The sequence below is a fragment of the Macadamia integrifolia genome, chromosome 7, assembly GCF_013358625.1.
Source record: "Macadamia integrifolia cultivar HAES 741 chromosome 7, SCU_Mint_v3, whole genome shotgun sequence".
NCBI classification, from domain to species: Eukaryota; Viridiplantae; Streptophyta; class Magnoliopsida; order Proteales; family Proteaceae; genus Macadamia; species Macadamia integrifolia.
In genome coordinates, this window is record NC_056563.1 from 13892942 (window position 1) to 13914645 (window position 21704).

Sequence of the window (21704 nt, forward strand, 5' to 3'; positions counted from 1 at the left end):
GGGGTGGGGGAAGGAGCAAACCCTTAAAGGAGGTAGAACTACTACAAGGGGCAAAGAGGCCAATAAAAGAAAGGGAACATCAGAGGGGGGATTTGGGGGGGGGGAAGGCCCCAGGAGACAACAATGAGCTTGTTCCTTGGGGAATCATGAACTGGACGGTGGCACAAACATCGAAGTTTGGAGTTGACATCAAAGTAGATGGCATTCCAAATCTTATCAAAAGAACAAGAATTGGAAGTCCATCTGTGAAGATTACGCTCCATTCAAATGTGGTTGATAGTGGCGCCAAAGGCAAGCTTCCCAACTATGTCACACATGCTAGATCCACCAAAATTCATGTCAACCTAGATCCATGCTCTAGATAGGGGGAGCCTGAATAGGGAGGTAGTTGGAAAGGGCATGCTAAGCGGTGAAACTGTGACAAGGGACATGGATTTTAAACCAAATAATTTTGTGCCAAGGAACGATGGGGTCTTCTGAACGGATGTAGTCCCAAGAGGAGGTAGAAGTGAACAAACCCATGAGGGAGTGGAGCCAAAGAACCTTGTCCTCTCTTCCGGTGACCTAGGGGGATTTTTTTTTGGGGGGGGGGGGGGTGGGGAGACCAGAGGTCAGCAAGGGGGGGAGGGGAGGAGGGAGGAGACCAAACTCCATAGGAGAGGATGGAGGCAACCGAGGCAGTTCTGGATAGAACAGAGGAATAGATGATTCTAGGAGTGTCCAAGGGGCGGAGGATACCAGAGGGATGCCAAGGTTCTAACCAAAGAGAGGTGGAGGATCCATTGCCAATGGTGTATGTCTGTATGAGATGGCTTGGAGAGTAGAAGGCCTGGAGCTAAGAATTTTGCGCCAGATCCAAGGGGCATTGGAGGAGGGGGAGGCTGTCCAGAGGAAATCATTTTTAAAGGGGGAGGAGTAAACCCAGGAGACCCATATGCAGGGGTGGACAATATTGGAATAGGGGATTAAACAGGCTTTAATTAATTACTGTGGAGAACAAGGTACGGTAAAATCAGACCTGCAGTAGGGAAATAGAACTCTTCATTTGGAGTTCCGATGGGCCTGAAACTTTGGAAGTTTGAAACTCGAAGATCTTATGAGTTTACACACCATGAACAGCCTAGGACAGCCCAAGGTCTGGAAACACTGCTAGGCTATACCAGCTTTGATTCTCCAAATGGAATGGTTTCCAGAGGTTAAAAGCTCAGGATTAGGTTAATGTGTTCTAGGGTGAAAAAGAAGGTTAATAGAACAAAAACCCACAAGACAGAAACACAATGATCCTATTACAGAATAGTAAAAGTCAAATAAAATAACATCCAGCTGTCAGATGGAGCTCAAATTTGAGTCGGACATTCCTTTTACTAGGGTGTCCTACCCCTCCAATCCAAGGGTGGGATTTTCTGTAACTGCACGAAACAGAATTAGAAACATAGTCTTTCACAGGAAATAGCAACTAAAATAAAACAGATAAAGATACAAATCGGCTGGCCTATTGAGCAGAAAATTAAATACGTTGAGGGTACTAATAAGGAGGAACAATATTCTAGAAGTTGGAATAAATCCAAGGGCCGAATTGTTCAAAATAGCAAGTGACTTCCTGCAGCCAGAAATAGTAAGTTTCAGAACACTGACAACAGGACTGCAAACAGAGAAAATCAGTAGCTTACGAATGACAGAACCGTGGGAACAAACAGATAGAAGATCAGATCAGCAAAACTTCAGAATCATGGCCTGAAAAAGGGGTCAGTAAAAAAAAAAAAAGAGACTAAAAAATCATGGCTGACCAGAACACTTGAGAGACTGGCAGAAAAGGTTAGAACGGAGCAATGGTGATAACAGGTCATGAAGGAAACCAAAGAAACAAGAGAAAATGTCACGGGAAGAGTTTTGGTGTTACTTTGCTGGAATGGTCTGACAGAATTATAAAGGTACAGAAAAATAAATATAGAAGAAAGTAGAAGAAAAGAGAGACGATCTGGATTCACTACCAGGACCAGGTTAGGCTTCACCACCAACCCCTTCAAATGTTTCACCATTTTTGGCTGCTACTAAATCACCATTGGAGCAAAAGTTCATGAGAAGACACTTTTCTTTCTTTTGTCAAAATCGTGGGAAGCTAACTCCTCTTTTATTTATAACAGCCTAAAGGGCATTACACAAAATAGTAAGTCACTACAATGGAAAGAAATAAAAAGAGAAGTACTATTACTTGGGCTCTCTTTGGTATGATTTCTATTTGTTTTAATCTGAGCTGTTTCTTTTTTTGCAATTGTTTGGTATGAGTTATTGTACTTACTTTTATTTATTATAAATCAGAATAAATCACAAATCACAAATTGGTGAAAAGCTATTTGTGATTTGTGGCCACAAATAAATTATTTTGATCTTTGTGCTACTTTTTAACAACCATGTGTTATAATTGCTTCAAAACTAAGGGTAAATGTGTAATTTCAACCACGAAAAATCTCTCGTTCTCTCTTCCCAATGGGAACCCCACTAAACCCTTCTCTCTCTGTGGTAACCTTTATACTGAATCCCAGTTCTCTCTCACTCCCTGCGATCTGCGTCCTTCCTGGTAATCAAACAGAAAGCAATCCCAATCTGATCTGAATCATATTTACCATTGATAACATCAAGAACTGACAACCCATCACAGACCCAAATGCAGATCCCAACATCCCAAACCTCAGAACCTTCAGATTTATATGAGCCCTAAATGCATCATCCACATCTTTGCTGTTAAGCAGATTAATGGCTAACTTGAATCCCTGAGCCACCAAGCTTGAGAAGAGAAAGACGGAAGGAGACAACTTCGAAGGCTAAGAGTCTTTTCACAACATCAAGGCCTGCATCACACGCTCCTTTGTTTTCCAGGCTGCGTTGGCCTGGTGTGGTTAGAGATAAGCCCACGAAGACTGCTATGGTGAAGAGTGAGTTCACGTTTACGAGGCCGTCGAGAGCTGTGATATGCATGCTTGTTGAGGATGATGAGTAAGAGGTGGATGTTGTGGTTCTGTATGGTTTCGGGTATATCTCAGATATTAAAATTTCAAAGGAAAATAAAGGGTTTGGGTTAGATAAATCGATCGAGAGAGTTGAAAACTTACTCTTCCATGAGGATATGCATGGAAGAGTAATGCATGTTGAGAGAGTTGTGATATGCATGCTTGTTGAGGATGATGAGTGAGAGGTGGATGTTGTGGTTCTATATGGTTTCGGTTATATCTCAGATCTGAAAATTTCAAAAGAAAATAGAGGGTTTGGGTTAGATAAATCGATTGAGAGAGTTGAAAACTTACTCTTTCATGATTTGATCTTCTTCTGCAGCTGTTGAATGGTTGTTTGCGCTGTGATTCTTGCCTAGCAAGAAAAGAGAAGGGGAAGAGGAAGGGGACTCTGGATTGTTCCTGTGTCTGTGTGTGAGAGAGAGAGTGTAGTCATTTCACCTCCTCTGTGTCTGGGTGCAACCCCCTCAACTCCTTGACGTCCTTTTCCCCATATTTTTACGCTACCCGCTTGCGTGGCCACTATGCCATTGCGTAGATAAATGGGAAGTCATGCCGAGGCATCTTCAACGCATGGGGAGGGGGATAACACAGTCTTTTCGCTCCTGCCTGTGTCTAGGCATAGACACACGCAAGCAGGTAGTGTTCTTTTCCCCATAATATATTCTAACATACCAAACCTATGTCTAATTATATAATCTATTATACAAATAGTAAACAAATTAATATTATCTGTGGTCCATAATTTATTATTACAAATGATTTCTAAAAAATATGTAATAAATGCAAATAGAAATCATACCGAAGAGAGCCTAGGTCTTCAAGCCACTAACATGACTCTACTGGGCTCAAGTTAAAGAGGGGTGGGCTTGTGATGGGCAAAAGTGACATAACATATTTTAACCCATAAAAAAAAAAAAGAAAAGCAACCCAGTGCATAAGGCTCACAGTACTGCAAGGTTTGGGAGGGGCAAGTTGTACGCAGCTTTACCCCCTGCTTTGCAGAAGAGGCTGTTTCCAGGTTTTTGAACCTGTGACCAACATGTTGCAATAGTGCAACTTAACCGTTGTGCAACAGGCTCGCCCACTAACATATTTTAACCCATAATGGGCCCAAAACAGGGTTAGATTTAAAGCCCAGTATGTGCTGTTTAAATAGCCTAGTAGGCCATTTTTAAACAGCTAAATAAGATTTGTCTGATGGCCCTTGTGCCTCCTTGAGTAAATCTTCAGTTCTGCATCAAAGGTTCACTCCCCACGGTATGAGGAAGAAAGATGGAGGAGTGAACGAGATTGGGCTTCATATTGTTGGCCTAGAATATTTGCTGTAACAGAGTTATACCAGAAATAGAGGGACATAAGAAAAAACGAAGAAGATTGCGGTAGATAGAGAGTAACTGAATTGATGGATGGAGAGAGGAAACAGAGAGGGAGTGCCATGCTTACACAACACAGGATGGTTCACCTATGCATGTTTTTCTTATTGTCCAAATCAATCAAAAGTCAGAGGCCTGCATTAAGTGTATAGCCCGTAGGAGGCTTTAGACAATTAACGCATTTATTTATATAGGAATTTGATGGATAGTTTAGTCAGCATGTTAATTGGTGTTTAGCTGTTGTCACATGTACCATCATTATTTTTAGGTTAAATTACACCTGAGATACCATGTTTAGAGAAACTATGTGTAGGATACCTCATGTTTGAAATATTATGTTTGGGCCTTTAGGGTATCTCACATTTCATAAATATTATGTTTGGGGTGCCTCATGTTTCATAGATTTTTTTTCCCATGCAAAGAGTGATGTGATCCAGGGGAGAGAAGCATCTTCAGATCCAAATTGTCTGAACACTTTGGAGAGATTGACATTGTACACGTCGTAATAGATGCACCTTTCACCTCTCTACCCTTCTCTGTCATAACAGATCAAACCCAGGGGTGTTGTTACCATTGTAACGGATAGACCTTGCACTGGCCACCGTTGCTAACCTCGGGTTGGGCTTTCATTTCCTTGTGTGCTCTGTCAACAACTTGGATGATTATATTTCCATGCATGGGAAAAAGTGGAGGTGGGGTGTGGGCGGGGCTAGGGGATGGTTAGGGGGGAGAGAGCTAGAGAGGTTGGGGAAGAAAATGCAGAGAAGTGGGGAGTGGAAGGAGGTGGGGTTGGGGGTGGGACAAGGGCAGGGGGGGAAGAGAGAGAGAGAGAGAGAGAGAGAGAGAGAGAGAGAGGGAGGGCACGCAACCCGTCATTGGGGACAACGGGGAGTCTCGGTGGTGCTATGCTCTTTGGAGGCAGCAGTGGCAGCTGAATCTAACCCTCTTTGTCTAGAAGACCACATCTATTCTGGAAGAAATGGTGGTGGAGTTTCTAGAGGTGGTGGTATGGGCATAGTTGGGTGTAGGGGTGAAACATAGCCGAGCTTCTTAAAACCTCACTCAAACTTAGGTCCCCAAAACTCAACCGAGGGCCAGCCCAACCCTGCCAGGCTCAGGGTTGGGCCGGGTTGACCTTGGGTGGTCTTTTTTTTTTTGTTAATTTTCTTCCTAAAAGGGGTCACAAATGTTAAGACTATACTTACCTAAGTGGGGGTGGGGGTGGGGAGATGTTAAGACTATGGCCAGCCCTTGTCCACCCCTAAACCATAAATTTGCAGCAAGTAAGGTTGTCAATTTGGTTATAAGATAGACCGTTTAATCGCCTAGCATCACCATAGCTATCAGAAATTGGAGATACCAAAATTTGGCCCAATTCTTGATGATTGCTAGTGTATCTAAAGTTCATATCAATACATGACAGGAGAGACAAAGACAACCTATGTAAAGAAAATGGGGCAAATAGTCTGGCCATTTGGTCGTCTTAGCTCAATAGGTAAGAGTATGTGGCTTGTGTAACACATGATGTGGGTTGAAGTCATAGGCAGCTTGTGTAACGCTTGTCTAACATATGATGTGGGCCTAGGGGAAGGGGAACACTATTACTAAACACAATAATAGATTAGGGTTAAAATCGGGTTGGGTCGGCTGGGCATGGGTCTCAACCCAGGCCCAACCCAACCCAACCTTACGTTGGTTCGATTGACCCTCATAATTGGGTTAGATAGTTATTAAATTCGGATTTGGGAATTATTCGGATTAATTTGTTTCATTAATTTAATGATTCGGTCAAAATATCGGTAAAAAAAGTGGAGATAATAAAATTCGAGTTCGGATTCGGAATCGGGAATTATTTGTTTACAAAAATAAAAATCGGACAAAAAATTTGGATGTTATTTTTAATATTTGCAATACTTGTTTCATATTATCTATCAATTATCATATGTACATAACATACAAATGATATAAAAATTAAAATTTTAAAGATAAAAATATTATATTTAGCTCATTTTTTTTTTTTCTAAACTCATTTCCTATTACTCAAATAATTGAATTAGAGAAAAAGAGACAGAGGGGGGCCTGAGCACAAATTTAGCTAGACCCATGTCACCCACCATGCATGATCACCTTAAAGACTAGAGAGAGAGAGTAACGACTGTAAGACTTAGTCAAACCAAAATGGGGTGAGAGATTTATTTATTTATTTTTTGTAGAAGTGTGAAAGATTACCTCAGGAAAGATAAGTTTTGTTGGTTTTTGTTAGAAAAAGAAGAAAAGTAACATTAGGATAATAAATGCATAATAATCACACTATTTTCTAAAGGCTTATTGACTTATAAGATATATATATATATATATATATATATTTTTTACATGGGATAAAATTCGATTATAATTCGGATAAAATTCGTTTTGGCCAAATTATTCGTGAATTTTAAAAAAGTCTATAAAATTCGAGATTTTTTCAAAATTTTTTATTTGATTTGGATTCGGATTGAATTATTCGTAAAATTCTGTTCGGCCAAATTATTCGCGAATAATTTGAAGAATTTAATAACTACAGGGTTTGGGCCGTCCGGGCCGAACTTACACTCCTAGTTGGGTGTATGAAAGGGGTACCCTAGTGTCGTTTTTGCTAAACATTAGGTAACTCTAGGTGTAATAATTACCCTTATTTTTAATGCTATTAGCATCATCTATCTTGAGTCTCACTATTTAAATTACTTAGTAGAATTTCTGTTTAATGACATCGGGTTAATTTATGGTTTTATTGTACAGGGAGTTCATGACATATTTCAAGGTTCTCCAGATCGATTATGGGCCCCAGGTGAACCAAGATTAAACAAGATTGTTTTCATTGGGAAGAACTTGGATTCACAGGCTTTGGAGAAAGGATTCAAAGCTTGTTTACTGTGAGATGGTAAAGATATCAAGATGACCTCGAGTGATCAATATAGTGAGAGGGTAAGGAGAAGTTTTGGGTGAAACGAATTTTTGTGCTTCTTAGATACTGGAAGGAGCCTCTTTGTTTGCCATTTATCATCTTGCTGCTTACGCGGGCTATATTCTTGCTGTATAGAGTATGGAATAGTGGTGGTTATTGGAAAGCATATTTTTCTCAAGGAAAAGTTAAGCCATATCATTTCCATCAAACAATGAGTGGCCAACTTGAATCATCATGAACCTCCTGATTGCCAACTAAACTCAAATTTTTTTTTTTTTTAATAATTTTAGATTATTTATCGAAGGCATCTCCGACCGTATTTGACTGGTCAGAGACGTCGTCGTTGCTGTTTTACGTCAAGATTATGTATCAGATGTGATTGCTGTTTGGTATGCAAATGCATCTAGAAATGTATTTTAGTTTTCTTAATTGTAGGTAGTCATAGATCCCTCAATAAATAAATCTCTGATCAAGATTGTTTATTCAGGTATACCACCCAAAGTCAGTTTTGATAAGCCGATATGAATTGGGACTTTAATCTTTGATTAATTAATCAACGATAGTTACTTGGCTGTCTAATAGATGATTTAAGCTTCAAATGATCCAGCTATTGGAAGAAAATACGATATACGGATCCTTGGTCGGCTTCTCAACTGTGCTACTGGGGGATGGATGCCAAGCTCGTCCATTACATCTCAACAGTAGTACCCTACATAGGAGAGTACCTATCATTTACGAAACCCCCAAAGGCAACCAGAGGAAACGTAAAGGGGTCACCTAACCCGGAACAAATGATACAGTTAGATTTGGACAAAAGAAAGCGGGAAAATGATCATTCACTTCTTGTTTTGTATAATTCATTTTTTATTCCTATATACAAAAGAGTCTAGATATTGATACAATTCATCTCGTTCTTCTTTTGTAGTATAGTACTTCAGTAGATTTCGCTTCTTTTATCGTTTAGTTTCGTCTTAATTTTGGGTTATTTCAGCATCTTTCTAGCCAGAAGAAGCGAGCTGTTCCAACTTGAACAAGATATCTATGAAATTTGTTTTAACATATATGGTTTTTAGAGTTCGATACAATCACTACATGGTGGTATGTATATATATATATATATATATATATAGGGATAGGTATGCTAGCGTAGTACCTAGGAATTATGAATGTTAGCGGTATATTAGCCATAGGATTTGATCAACTTGAATTAAACCGTTGGATAGAGAGAAGATATACAAACTTTCAATCCATTGCTGCTACACCTTTCCTCTCCCTCTTTCTCTCCCATCTCTCTCTCTCAATCGGAAAAGCTTCCTTCTACCGGATCCTGCCGGAGAAAGTGAACTTTGGTGGGATCTCCATTAGTTGGGAAACGTGGATGCTCGCTGCTGCCGTCGCTATTATTGCCGTCGTTGCTGCTGCCGCCGCAGTTGGAGAATTAGAATCAGATCTCAAACCAGTGAAGATTAGTGGAATGATACTGAACTAGCCCTTCTTTGATGGGGAACAGAGGATGGAATCGGAGCTGAAAAAGATGGACGACCAAATAGTACCGCTGTAGTCGACGGACTTGATGTGGGAGCTATCGTTGCCCAACGGTGCCGATCAGAATCACAAGATTAGAGTGTTGAAGAGGCAGAGGTGGTTGGTTTGCTACGGCGGGGAGGATCCGTTAATAGATAGGCAGAAGGAGTTTATGAAAATGTTAGAGGGGAGTGGAGTTGAGTTCGTGGTTCATCATGAAGAAAAAGATTTTCATGCTATGGAGGTCATTGAGCCCGATAAGGTTAAAGGCTACCGTTGCTCTAATGAATGATCACGGAAATAGTGACGGAGAAGAAGAGTGATGGTAGAGCGTCGGGGTTGGTAGGTTCTGTAAGACAACAAGTAATCGACGATATTGATGTAACCTATCTAATCCAACGGTTTACATTAGCTAGCATACCCAATTCTTGGGTAAGTCGCTAGCATTCCGGTCCTTTTCCCTATATATATATATATGTGTGTGTGTGTGTTTTCCCCTTTTGTTACAATGTTTAAATATAATATTTTACTATTTGTCACATGGTATTACATTGTTTAATGACGTTAATCCATGTAATAAGAGGACCAGGACCAGGACTAGGTAAGTATTTCATTGGTATATTATCATCTCAATAATTTTTACTTTCCAAAATGCTTGGTCTCAGTCAATTACTATGATTTAGTTACCCCCCAAAAAAAAAAAGTCAATTACCATGATTCATTAAACCAAGGTTTCATGAATCTATGTGTAAAAAAAACTTGATTTCCAACAAAGTTAAAAGTTTGAATACTGCTTTCTTGAAAGCTTAACAAAACTACGAACTCCAACATCTAGCCCATTGGTTATAGGTGATTATAACCATTTTTTTTTTTCAGTTTCATTGAATTTTCATTTCTTTGACCTGGTGTACCATCCTGTTTTTTATAACCAGTGGTTGTTGGGTTAATCTATTGTTAAGTCAATACACGCATTCGCATTGCCTAGCCATATTAGATTTTCCATGACCCTCAAAAGTAGACAATTTCTCGCTAATAGGAAAATAGGGAAACTAGAAGAAGAAAAAGAAAAAAATAATTTTTTATCAATGTTTTCATTTCGTGACACTGAGGCATACTAACAAGTTTTGTGAATTGAATCATAACCTTTTTTTTTTTTTAGGCAAAACCTTTCAAAGTATAAAGAGGACCAAGATAAATTGGGCGGCATACAAATTTTGTGGACAGATCAACCCTAAAGGTCCATGCTCACATACAAAATTCTAGTCCATTGAGAGTTTGTCAAGTGGTAAAATCCAGTCTGGAAATTTGGTATTATGATTTGAATATCATAATAGAATTCGAACACAACGTTTTACTGGGAAGGTCGAACCATGGGAATGATGTTCCAACCTTTTCACAATTACAGTTCAGTGCGTGCGTAGGCTTTGAAGTCAGCTGAAAAAGGCTAGCGCGCATAGCAAAGAAATGGATGCATGGTTATTCATGGTTATATATGGTTATACATGCTAATATATGACAATATTTTGATTGAATTAAACTATAAAATTTGAGAAGTGACTATTACAAACCATATATCATTGGTTCAATAGCTAAAATTGTCACAACATCATTTTCGTGTGATATAATGAAAATGCGTCACTTTGATAAAGTTAAAGGATCATTGCCAAGCTGCGTACAAGCTTGTGCCATCTCATAGGAAAGGTGGAATGATTGCCCTGCCCACTTGACAATGCCTTGTTCCCTCCTCTTATAGGCTCTTGCTCTGGTGTAGGGTGCATGTAGCCGGACAACAATCTTTTCTCTCTTTGATTAAAATTATAAAAGTGCGCCACAAATACGAGTATTTTCAATTTTAAATGATTGACAAATATTCGAAGATGAGTGTTTTTTAACCAATTATCTTTAGGCAAAACATTTTGTGAATGACTGTATACGTACATGATTGTGTCTTCAACCACTGAATGAGGGAGGGGGAGAGAAGGAGTGTACCCCCATCCAACGGTTGAAAGGCACGACCATACATAAAATTTAGGTCCTTATCTTTATGCTACTGATATGTGGAAGAGTTCATTAAGACTCAATTTTAACATGACTAGGAGAGTCTGGGGCACATTACAATATGTATCTTGACAATTTTTTAGCACAACCATGTTGTTGCCCACCTTAAAAAACAAAACAGAAAGATAAAGATCGAATAGTATTATATCTCTTGATAATTCCCTCGAGCCAAGGATTAAAGTATCGGTATCGGTCGTCGTATCGGTCGGCCAAAATTAAGATACATATCGGAGGGTATCGTATCGTATCGTAGATACACTAAGATACGCTAAAGATACACACATAAATGGATAGAAAATATTTTTTTAAACACTTTTGCATAAAGAATTTGTTAAAAAAAGCTATTTATAACATGTATTATGCATAAACACTAAATTGAGGGTATCGTACTAATAATTCAAGGTTTGTAGTTGTCCCATAAATGTAAAATCCTTGTTCCCAACCTTGATTTCCACTTTAGTTAAAGAGAAATATGACAGACAGCAACTTTGGAACAAAAACCCTTCAAAAAATCGTGTTTTTCTGAAAAATTACCCATCTTGGCCATTATATGACCGTAGCGCACTGTATCGGTACATACCGATACTCACCGATACGTATCAATACTCACCGATACGTACTGATATATATCGATACTCACCGATACGTGTCGATATATACCGATACGTACCGATCGATACATACCGATACTCACCGATACGTACCAATACCTATCGAAACGTACATTTTACCTCAATTTTATATTTTTCATAGTCGTATCGAGACATATCATATCGTATCGATGTGTATTGGTGGTGTATTGATGCATGTCGGTATGTATTGTAGGATATATATCGATACGAAAGGATTTTAAAAATTTCATGTATCGTATCGGAGTGTATCGTATCGGTCGGCTAAATTTAAGGTACGTATCGGAGGGTATCGTATCGGTATCGGAGATACTTAAAACCATGCCTCGAGCAAATAATTCTATGTAGTCTTGCTTCTTACACCAGCAAAGCCTTTTGATTCAGCAGAGTGACGAGGTATAGTTTCTATTCAGTGTATTCTGTCTCGATAAAATGTTGAGAGGCTAATTAGTAAGTCGGTATTCATCCATGAATCTGTACTCCGAGCTTTTTTGTTCGAATCTCAGATGGGAAATATTAATAAAAATTGAAATTGAGTATTTATTAGTGTCATGTGGATACAGTGCATAGCACTCTGGTTGCAACATTTGTTTGTAGAGTAGGCGCTAGGAGTGTAGAAGGTCTAAGGATCGACTCTTGTGACATGCGTTCCCCCCCTTTTCCTATCAGTTCCCCTCCTCTCTAGTGGGCGTGAGGAAAATCCCTTTGGACAGTTTCTTAGGATATAATAATAAAAAAAGTATTTATTAGTGTCTCCGGTTTTTAGGAATAATAAGACGAATCTGACTCATTTATTGTCATGATTTTCTTATCGTAATTGTCTATTCATGCTTAGAGTATAGAGGGTCCATAGCAATGGTTAGAGTGATACACATGTATAAATATACACAATACATTGAAGGATTTTTTTTTTTTAAATAATGAAATCTATTAAAGGAGTTATTTGACTGAATTATGAAATCTGACATGCTATGGCTGCTTGGTAATCATTGGAAAAAAAATATATATTTTTGGCATTTTTTTGTTTTATGAAAATAAGAAAATGAAAATTTTCGTTTGATGTTCACAATTCGTTTTTTTTAATCTATCTAGATAAAAAAAATCTCCAAAAACGAGAAAATAAATGTTGGTTCCAACATTTGAGTTTCATTTCAAAATGAAAATTTGACACAAAAATGAAACATTCTGATTTTGACACAAACAATATCTCATCAAAACATGAGACTAACTTTTAGTATATGGACATAATTCTCCCACCAAAAATATAAAATTGAAGAAAAAATATGATAAAAAGAGTGAGTACAATGAAGGCCAGAGTCACCAGACCTCACACCAAAAAAACATAAAAAGTCACCAGACCTGGTGGAGTGAAAAACAAAATCGAATTAATCAAACCGGTTGATTTAATTGGACAAATCCCATTTTGGTAGGCTGCATAGTGTATGCTAACGCCTCATGTGTGTTTTTTTTTTTTCTAATTTTACATCATAAAAGTAAGATTAGAGTCACTAACACAAGAGGAGGCTAGCGTGCACTACGCAGCCGAACAGGAAACTTAATCTATTTATAATAAGCGAGAGGGATAGGTATGCCGTCGATATCAAGTATGCTAGTGGATAACACCAATAGGAATACATGATGGAGTATCATTCAGGAAGGATATGAGGGTCATTTCATAAAAAAGGAAAAAAAGAGATAGACACAATGAATACTAGCATACTTGATATCGAAGACATATCCAACTTTTTTCCCTTATAATAAATAGGATCAATATCCAAATAATGAGCCTCACAAGCGTTTTTGGTAAAATCCAAAACCCTAAATCCAATTATGAGCTGTGAAATCCAAATAATGTAAGGGGGCCAGATCTCGAAAAAGGCCCAATGAACCTACACATTCAAAAGCGTCGAACACCAAAACCCTAACCCTCTGTCTCGCCACGTTTACCCGAGTCCATCCAAAGAACCCTAACCCGAGTTCACCCGTTCTCCCCCAGCCTAAGGTAAAATCGTCTGCAACTCTCTCTCTTTCTCTCTCTCTGTCTTACCTCTCTTCTCTCTCAGTCATGGGATCTCTGAGGTTTCTTTTTGCCTTTTTTTCATAGCCAAAGTTCCTCTCTATTTCTCCTTTTCTTTTGCTTGTAGGTATTCCTTTCTCTGTTTCTTCTTCTTTAGTCCCCTTTCTCTCTCTTGTTTCAGTAGTTTTGGTACATACATAATTTTTTCTGCAATGGAGGTGGAGATTGTTCGCCCAGAGTTGGTCGTTTTGGAGAGGATGGTCTCTTCTGTTATGGAAGCTGTGGTTGTGGAGACGGCTTTAGCTGCTGGGAAATCTTTGGCCTGGTTTTTCTTGGCGGTATGAGTTTCTCTATCAAATAAAACCTCTATTTTTCTTCGTTTACTGTAGGTACCCTTTTTTTTTTGTGTGTGTGATTTGCTTTGGTTTGTCTCTTTTTTGTTTCCCCCGGATCTCTTAACAGAAGGAATATGGTGGTGTACTGCTTCTACAGAACTAGGGACTTCTGTTGGTTTGGTTTACGTTATTGTTTTTGCCCTTTTGTAAAAAACTTTCTGAATATGCTTCGGAAGAAATAGTTTTTCTTTCTTTACTTTCTAGGGTTTGCGTAGGAATTAGAATTTGCTTTATCTTTTTTACATTTCTTGAGATATACTGTCGTTTGTTTGTTTGGTTGCTTGAATGGTTGAATCTAAAATAGTTCAAGGGCTAAAATTCCACCTTTTTTTCCTTCAACGTTCTGGGTTGTATTTTATTTTTGCCTGTGCTCTAATTTCTTTCAGATAGAAAGGGGTTTGCTTCTTAAGCTTTCAGGGGTTTTTTCACACGTATTTTTTTTCTCATGGGCTGTTTTTTCTTGTGGATGGTGGGGAGTTTGTGTTGGGAATCCTTTTGTTCTTGTTGTTTGCTTGATTAAATTTGAATCTATAACATTGTTTGATTTAGGAATATTGTCTCACTTAATTTGGGGTGTTTGAGTATGGAGTTTGATTGAACTTTGAAATGATTATTTCTTCCTTCTTTCTAGAAGACTCTGCTCTATATAGTATCCACTTCTGTAGACCTTCCCTTCTGGAATCAGGATGCAGCTGTTATTCAAACTGCTAAGACAAGGTGTTCTTTTTCTGCTATGGCTTCTACATGGTTATGCTTATTTGTTAGGATTTATCCTTAGAAATCAGTTGATTTTTTGTTTTTCCAAAATAATTTATCTGTTAATTGTCTCACGATGTTGCTGTCTATATGGTTGGACTCTCTGTGAGTTAAAGGGTTGCTGTGCTATGTAATTTTTAAGATAGGTCTGAGGATAGCTCGCCTGGAGTTAATGGCATTGCATTATTGCAAGCAATTGGATTAATTGTTTATGTTTTTTCATAAAATTCTGACGTTCAATATTTCTTCTAATGATGGTTGAGACTTGAGAGGTTACTGTAGTTTCATGCCCAACAACATGCTCTGTCTTTGTGCTGCACCTTTGCTGTTCCAAAGCTTTCAAAGAGCTTGTTTTGGGGTCATGTAGTTATGCTACAAGGATCCTTGTTTTAGCTATAATAGTTCCAGTCTCTTAAAATCCGGAATTGGGATCTTGATATGGATCGATTTGGAGGAAATTGGCTAAAAAACATCCTAACCTTAGTTTCCAGATAGGATCGGTTCAATATGGATTGGCTCGAATTGGGATCGGCCAATCAGATCAGATTTTTTCAAACCCTGTGGTGCCAGTGAAAAGCTGGGTTAAGAATTATAAATGATAAAATGTATTACTCTGATCCAAGGTTTTCAATGGGATGAGATAAATGCCTCTTTAGAATGGGGCCAGGTAGGTTTCTGAAGTGAAGATGAGTTGTTTGATTTTGGTTCCTTTTCTTGTATTTCGTAATCAAAATCTCATATGGACATCCTGCTGTACTACTTTTCTAAATGGGTAGTGTTTAACCAACGAGTGGTTAATATGGCTTAAAGGATCTTTGTCTTAGGGTCTTGCAGTCATGCTTCAAGGATCCTTGTGTTTTGCTGTACTGGTGCCAGTGGAAAAGTTGGGTTCGGAATTATAAATGATAAATTTTTTTACTCTGATCTTAAGATTTTCAATGAGATAATATGGTTCCTCCTTAGAAAGGGGCCAGGTAGGTTTTTGAACTGGAGATGAATTTCTTGATTTGTTCCATTTCTTGCATTCCGTACTTAAAATGCCATATGGACATTACTACTGTACTAAATGCATGGTGTTAAACCATGGCATGCTTAATATGGCTATGGGCCTCAAAACAGTTCATGGGTCGGCCCATGTACGGATGAAACCAGATCCTTTGTCATGTTATGCATACGTTGGCTAGCCTAAGGGGAAGGTGGTGGGAATGTATCTGTTTCACACTTGGTGGGAATTGACTCCATTTTGTGTGCTTCTTCTGATAGGTAGGTAAGTAGTGCAAGTTATGAAGTGTATCTTTTTCTTACTCCACATTGCTTGATTTAGTCTATGTTTTCTGTATCTTTGTTAGAATGAATGGAGGGCCAGATAAACTCTTGTTAGTTATGAATTATGACTATGTATTTCGGTCACTTGCATGATGAAGGAATGGCTACTTGGAGTTTCTGGTGGATTGTAGAAGTTGAAATAATTTACCTTTTTTGCTTTGCATCCTTAATTATGTACATATGCTTGTGGGCAACAGAATCTCTTTTTGGTTGCAGAAGAATGGGAGGGAGCATTCCCAACTTAATGTGTTATGTTTGACCAGTATTGCATATGTGATATCCCAACAATGAATGAGAAACATTTTCTGTTCTTTGTTATTTCTTACTCATTTCTTTTGTAACCTTCTTTTATATCTTGTTTCAGGTAGGATCTCTTTCAATTGATATGTATACGAATCCAAATGTACCCAGCACTGACAAAAGGTAGGAACTATTTGGTCATCTTACTGTGGTTCTGTATTGACTACCAAAATTGTCACTCAAAGGTCTTCCTTGCAGGTTTCCAATGGGGGAGCTTCACAGAGTGAAACAACCTGATCCTGAAAACAAGGATGCTAGTGACACTGAGGACGACGACGACGACGACGATGATGATGAAGATGTTGATGCAGAAGATGACGACGGTGATGAAATTTCAGGTGATGAGGGTAATGATAATGATGAAGGGGACCCTGAAGATGATGTCAAGGCCAATGGGGATGGAGGAAGTGATGATGAGGATGATGAGGATGACGAAGAAGAAGAGAATGATGAGGATGATGATGAGGAGGGTGAAGAAGATGATGAGGATGATGAGGATGATGAAGAGGAGCTTCCCCAACCACCTTCTAAGAAGAGGAAGTGAGATAAACGTTAGGTGGTTCTGTTTTGTCCTTATGGTAGGTCATTGGTGTAGGAGGGGAGGAATCTGTTGGTGTAGGAGGCGAGGAATCTGTTGTTGTCCATCTTCATAGGGGTAGGAAAATTTGCCATCCTTCTTGTGAATTAACTTGTTTTTAGCTATTTTCTTATGTTACAATTTTCATCATCTTATATATTTGCTTCTTAGTTTATATAGTATTGAGGGATCTGTTTATTTTAGCCGTTATTGGCTAGTGTTGCATTCTCATCTTCCTTCTACAAGCTACTCTCTCTCTATTCCTGGATTGAGATTTGAGAATGCCAGTGCTTTCTGGTTATGGTTCTCTATCTGCTGAGTGTTCTTTCTGCTCATAGTTCTGGCTTTCAATCTTCAACTTCTCTGCGGATGGTAAGCTGATCCAATATATCACTGCCAAGATATTGCCTTCACTCATATCTACGCCAGCCTCTTTCGTCATTTGTTTCTGTTAATTCAGCATCTGATGGAGCACCAGCAATTTTCTCATATTCCAAAGCATCCAATTCATGAAAGTGAAGAGAGTCCATGAATTTGGGGAGGATGTGCTCTCTTATGCTTATCAGCATGAAGAATTGCAATGGGAATAGTATGCCAAAGTATAGGTACTATAAAGCATACTGCTGTATTTTAGAGGTTTTAAAATGAATTTAAGATTCAAAATACCTCCTGTTTTGTTTTGTTTCGTTTAGTTTTCAATTTCACAATTGAGTGCATGTTTCTATCTAGGGAAATTTACAGCGTCACCCTTTAGAGAATGCCACTATAATAGAGACACCTTTTGCATAATATCAAATTACGCTTGCACCATCTATTGTCAATCAATATTAGAGAATAAACCTTAAATGCTGACATTAGTTGGATTATATTTTTTGTTAAAAACCAAAATACCTTTGATCCCATCTCTGTTATTGGAAAGCTAAGAAGTCAAGTGGGGAACCCTTGATCCTCCCACCCTTATTCTGTTCAACTGGATAGAGCCACTGAGGGCTTGTATTTAATGGGATTTGGGGATTTTATTTCTGTCTTCAGACGTTCTGTTATTCCTCTGGACATGAGAGAGAACCTGATAGTTTTGCGACCCAGCCTCGTTGGACATTGACCGAAATCCCTCCTTATAACCATTGGGGTATACTCTTTGAACACCACAATGGAGTGGAGGAGGAGATTGAGGTACTGGGCATATGCAGGCCAACCAATGGCATTGATGATATTGGAGTCAAGAAGGGTTGAAGTGATGGGATTGAGCTCAGACCAAACACCACCGTTGAGCTTGATAACAAGCTTCAAGTTCCAAAAGGTGGTGCATTTCTTGCCTTGGAGGGCATCGGCGGCGATGAGGATGAGTTGGCTATAACAACTAACACTTTGATTCCCAACTCGCAAACCTCGAGAAGTCGTCCTTTGTTTTTCACGGTAAAGGTTAAGATGAAGGGTTGGGGTAAAATGAGATTGACTTTAAGTGTTTTAGACAAAAGAGTAAAAATGTCAATTCAAATCCTCATTTAATAGAGACTGACGATAAGAGGTGCGGACGTAATTTAGTATTATACAAGGGATGTTTCTCTAATAGTGGCATTCTCTAGGGGGTGGCGCTGTAAATTTCCCTTCTATGTATGATTTATGTCCTCTTCTTGATTGGCTTGCCTGGGCCGTTGATAGGCAAAGGCCAAGCTTTGAGAAAAGGGAAATTTACAGTGCCACCCCTTAGAAAATACGACCATTAGAGAGACACCGTTACATAATTCACAATTACTCTCAAATTCCCTATCATCAGTCTCTATTAAGGAATATACCTTAAATGTTGATATTAGTTGGTATATATATAATTTTTTTTTTTTTCTAAATACCAAAATACACTTCTAAAAAGTGAAGTACTTAATATACCTCTCTTAACCCCCAACCCCAAATCGAATCCGAACTCCATCCCCAAATCGATACTGAGAACCTTCATCCCCAAAACGTTTTCTCTTCGTGAAGAGCATTGGCTATATCTCTCCATGAAGAGCAACAACTATAAACCAACGATGAGCAACGATGGGAGAATGATGTATCCGCTGCTTCTTCTCCAAATCGAGACAAGTCTGTGCTTCTTCTCTGAATCTTTCTTTTCAACTCTAACCCCTCTTCTTCTCAACCCTAACCCCATTGTGCTTCTTCTCTACAGTTTTGTTTGGTTGCAATGGGAATTTAAAGGGAAGGGAAGTGAAATTTTCATATTTTAAAAAGAAATGTTTATAATCTTTACTCCATATGATTGTATAAATTGCTTAATTTTTTTAACCATATTTAGTAATGATATATTTTACATGTAATTTTTATTTTACATATTATAGCAAAGGGTTTTGGATGCAAAGTAAAGTGAAATTTTATAACCAAATATGGAATGATATGAAATTAATATTAAAGTCACATTGGTAATGACTGCATATATTTCTTTTTTAAGTATGAAAATTTCACTTCCCTTCTCTTTAATTCCCTTTACAACCAAACATAGCCTACAGGATAAATATGTTTTCTTCTCAACATCAAAGGCAAAGGTCTACATTACTTCTTCCCCAAATCGAGACATCTCTTTGCTTGAGCAACCACTGTTCCTTTTCTTAGTGTTTTCCTAGTTTATGAGGAGAGGTATATCCCTGCTTGATATTTACCGGATATTACAATCATGTAATGAAGGGGGATGAGTTCCATTCTTTAATATTGTTGAATGAATGATTTCAATTCTTATGTGATCATTCATTCCATGCATCAATGCAGCAATCCACTGAGTATATACAAGAAGTATGTGCTTTACAAGTCAGGGACTAGGTTTTTGGCCCCCTGTCAAATGAAATGGATTCCTTTTGATTCCTATTGAAGCTGGTTAAGCAAGTAGTGGTGGTTTTGAATGTGGAATTTTGGTCTTAATTCCATTAAGAGACATGCCGAGTAGTAATGAAGAGACGGAGGACGTTTTCTTTGATTCAGTGGATTGTATTCAACCTTATGATTCCGCAGCTTCAGACAATTCTGTGAGTTTCAGTTCAGTGTTGGCTTTTGGCGAATCAGAGTACGAAATTTGGAGGAACGAGCCAAGGAGCATTCGTGAAAGTCGGGGGATATTTCTTGGCAGCATGGGTTACAATGAATTTGCTCCGCCTAGAAGGGGTTGTTCTCAGGAGATTGAGAATGATACTTCTGGTAGTAGCTCACCAAAGAATGCAGGGGTGGAAAGGATCACAGAATGTAATGGGGTTATGTATTTTAGTCAAAAAGGTAAAATCGTCATTTTAAAGCTTCACTTAACAAGGACTACTGATGAATCATAGTTAGTAAAAATAGAAATGGCAACTAAAGCAGAAACATACGGTACAGGTTTTAAATTGTAAAATTTTTTGAATGATACCATCAAATAAATAGTAAAAAAACCAAAGAATGGTAAAAAACGGAAAACGAACGGTATGGATTTTAAAAGTGTAAATTTAAAAAAAAAAAAATTGATAGTATACTTGATAAATTAAGGAATTATTACATGAATACCTACATTTAATGTTCAAAACAACTACATGATCCAACACTGATACATATATATCTCATGTCTCATTATAAGTTCTATGACATATAATTGAATATCATCCAACGCCAATTCTAAATTCATATGCCACAAATGTCTAAGTTTTATTGAGCAATATGGCTTGGCTATGATGTTGTTCATTGTTGTTAACATAGTCAAACACACTCTTGGAGCAATGTATGTTCAGTTTGAGTTGGGAGTCATCACTTTAGAACATTTTTCAACAAATGTATCAGTTTGTATCTCAATTTCGGGATCCATATATTGATATTGAGTTGAAGGTGATATAATGAAAAATATAGGACATTGAGTTAGCTTCAAGTGGCGAAAAAATCAGGTCGATCAAAGTTCTGGAAAGAGAGATATAGTTAATTAAGTAGACATTTTATTCAACAAGTTATGTCTTAAAACTGGTCAAAAAATGGGAATATGTTTATAATGGGAATGCTTACCCTTTACAGTTTTTTCCTATACGGAAAAACATGTTTTAAACAATAAAACACGTTTATTATTTCATGAGGAGCATGTCGATCATTTCCCCCACATGTGTCTACACGCAGGGCCACACTCTTTTAGAGTAATCATTTTCACTTATTTAATAGGATCAATGAGCAAATAATGAGCCTCACAAGCGTTTTTGGTATAATCCAAAACCCTAAATCCTAATATGAGCTGTGAAATCCTAATAATGACTTGTATGGATAGATCTCGAAAAGGCCCAATAAGCCTACACAGTCCAAAACGTCGAGCACCAAAACCCTAACTCTTTCTCTCTCTTGCCTCGTTTACCCGAGTCCATCCAAAGAACCGTAACCCGAGTTCAACCGTTCCCCCCACCCCCAACCTAAGGTTTGTTTTTCACTGTCGCGTGAAAGCGTCTGCAATTCTCTTTGTCTCTCCCTCTTCTCTCTTAGTCATGGACTCTCTGAGGTTTCTCTTTGCCTTCTTTTCATAGCCAGAGTTCCTGTCTGTATTTCTCCTTTTCTTGCTAATAGGGATTCCTCTCTCTATTTCTTCTTCTTTAGTTTCCTTTCTCTTGTTTCAGTATTTTGGTACATACATAATTTTTGCTGCAATGGAGGTGGACAGTGCTCGCCCAGAGTTGGTTGTTTTGGAGAGGATGGTGTCTTCTGTTTTGGAAGCTGTGGTAGTAGAGACGGCTTTAGCTGCTGGGAAATCTTTGGTCTGGCTTTTCTTGGCGGTATGAGTTTCTGAATTAAGCAAAAAAAAAAAAAAAA

The 21704-nt window shown here is 38.2% G+C and overlaps 3 protein-coding genes across 3 annotated transcripts in view; all 3 read left to right on the forward strand.

Annotated features, from left to right (window-relative positions):
• Positions 1-7560, forward strand: part of LOC122084607 (COBW domain-containing protein 1-like) — a 19640-nt gene extending 12080 nt beyond the window's left edge. The window contains exon 10 of the mRNA XM_042652993.1: positions 7163-7560. Coding sequence (XP_042508927.1) covers positions 7163-7300 — 138 coding nt within the window. The 3' untranslated portion in view covers positions 7301-7560. The remainder of the gene's footprint in view (positions 1-7162) is intronic.
• Positions 7561-13391: 5831 nt separating this feature from the next.
• On the forward strand, positions 13392-17085 carry LOC122083151 (prostatic spermine-binding protein-like). The gene is made up of 4 exons (XM_042650863.1): positions 13392-13541; positions 13738-13894; positions 16398-16456; positions 16532-17085. The coding sequence occupies exons 2-4, from the start codon at positions 13769-13771 to the stop codon at positions 16875-16877; spliced, it is 531 nt and encodes a 176-aa protein (XP_042506797.1). The 5' UTR covers positions 13392-13541; positions 13738-13768; the 3' UTR covers positions 16878-17085.
• Positions 17086-21218: 4133 nt separating this feature from the next.
• LOC122083412 (prostatic spermine-binding protein-like) overlaps positions 21219-21704 on the forward strand; it is a 4608-nt gene continuing 4122 nt past the window's right edge. Inside the window, exon 1 of the mRNA XM_042651213.1 lies at positions 21219-21667. Coding sequence (XP_042507147.1) covers positions 21542-21667 — 126 coding nt within the window. The 5' untranslated portion in view covers positions 21219-21541. The remainder of the gene's footprint in view (positions 21668-21704) is intronic.

Bases quoted from the DNA above. Each gene is read 5' to 3' on its own strand.
- LOC122083151 (XM_042650863.1), top strand. From the start codon at position 13,769: ATGGAGGTGGAGATTGTTCGCCCAGAGTTGGTCGTTTTGGAGAGGATG. The intron at 13,895-16,397 runs GTATGAGTTTCT...ATCTTGTTTCAG, and splicing joins TGGCCTGGTTTTTCTTGGCG to GTAGGATCTCTTTCAATTGA. The intron at 16,457-16,531 runs GTAGGAACTATT...TCTTCCTTGCAG, and splicing joins GTACCCAGCACTGACAAAAG to GTTTCCAATGGGGGAGCTTC.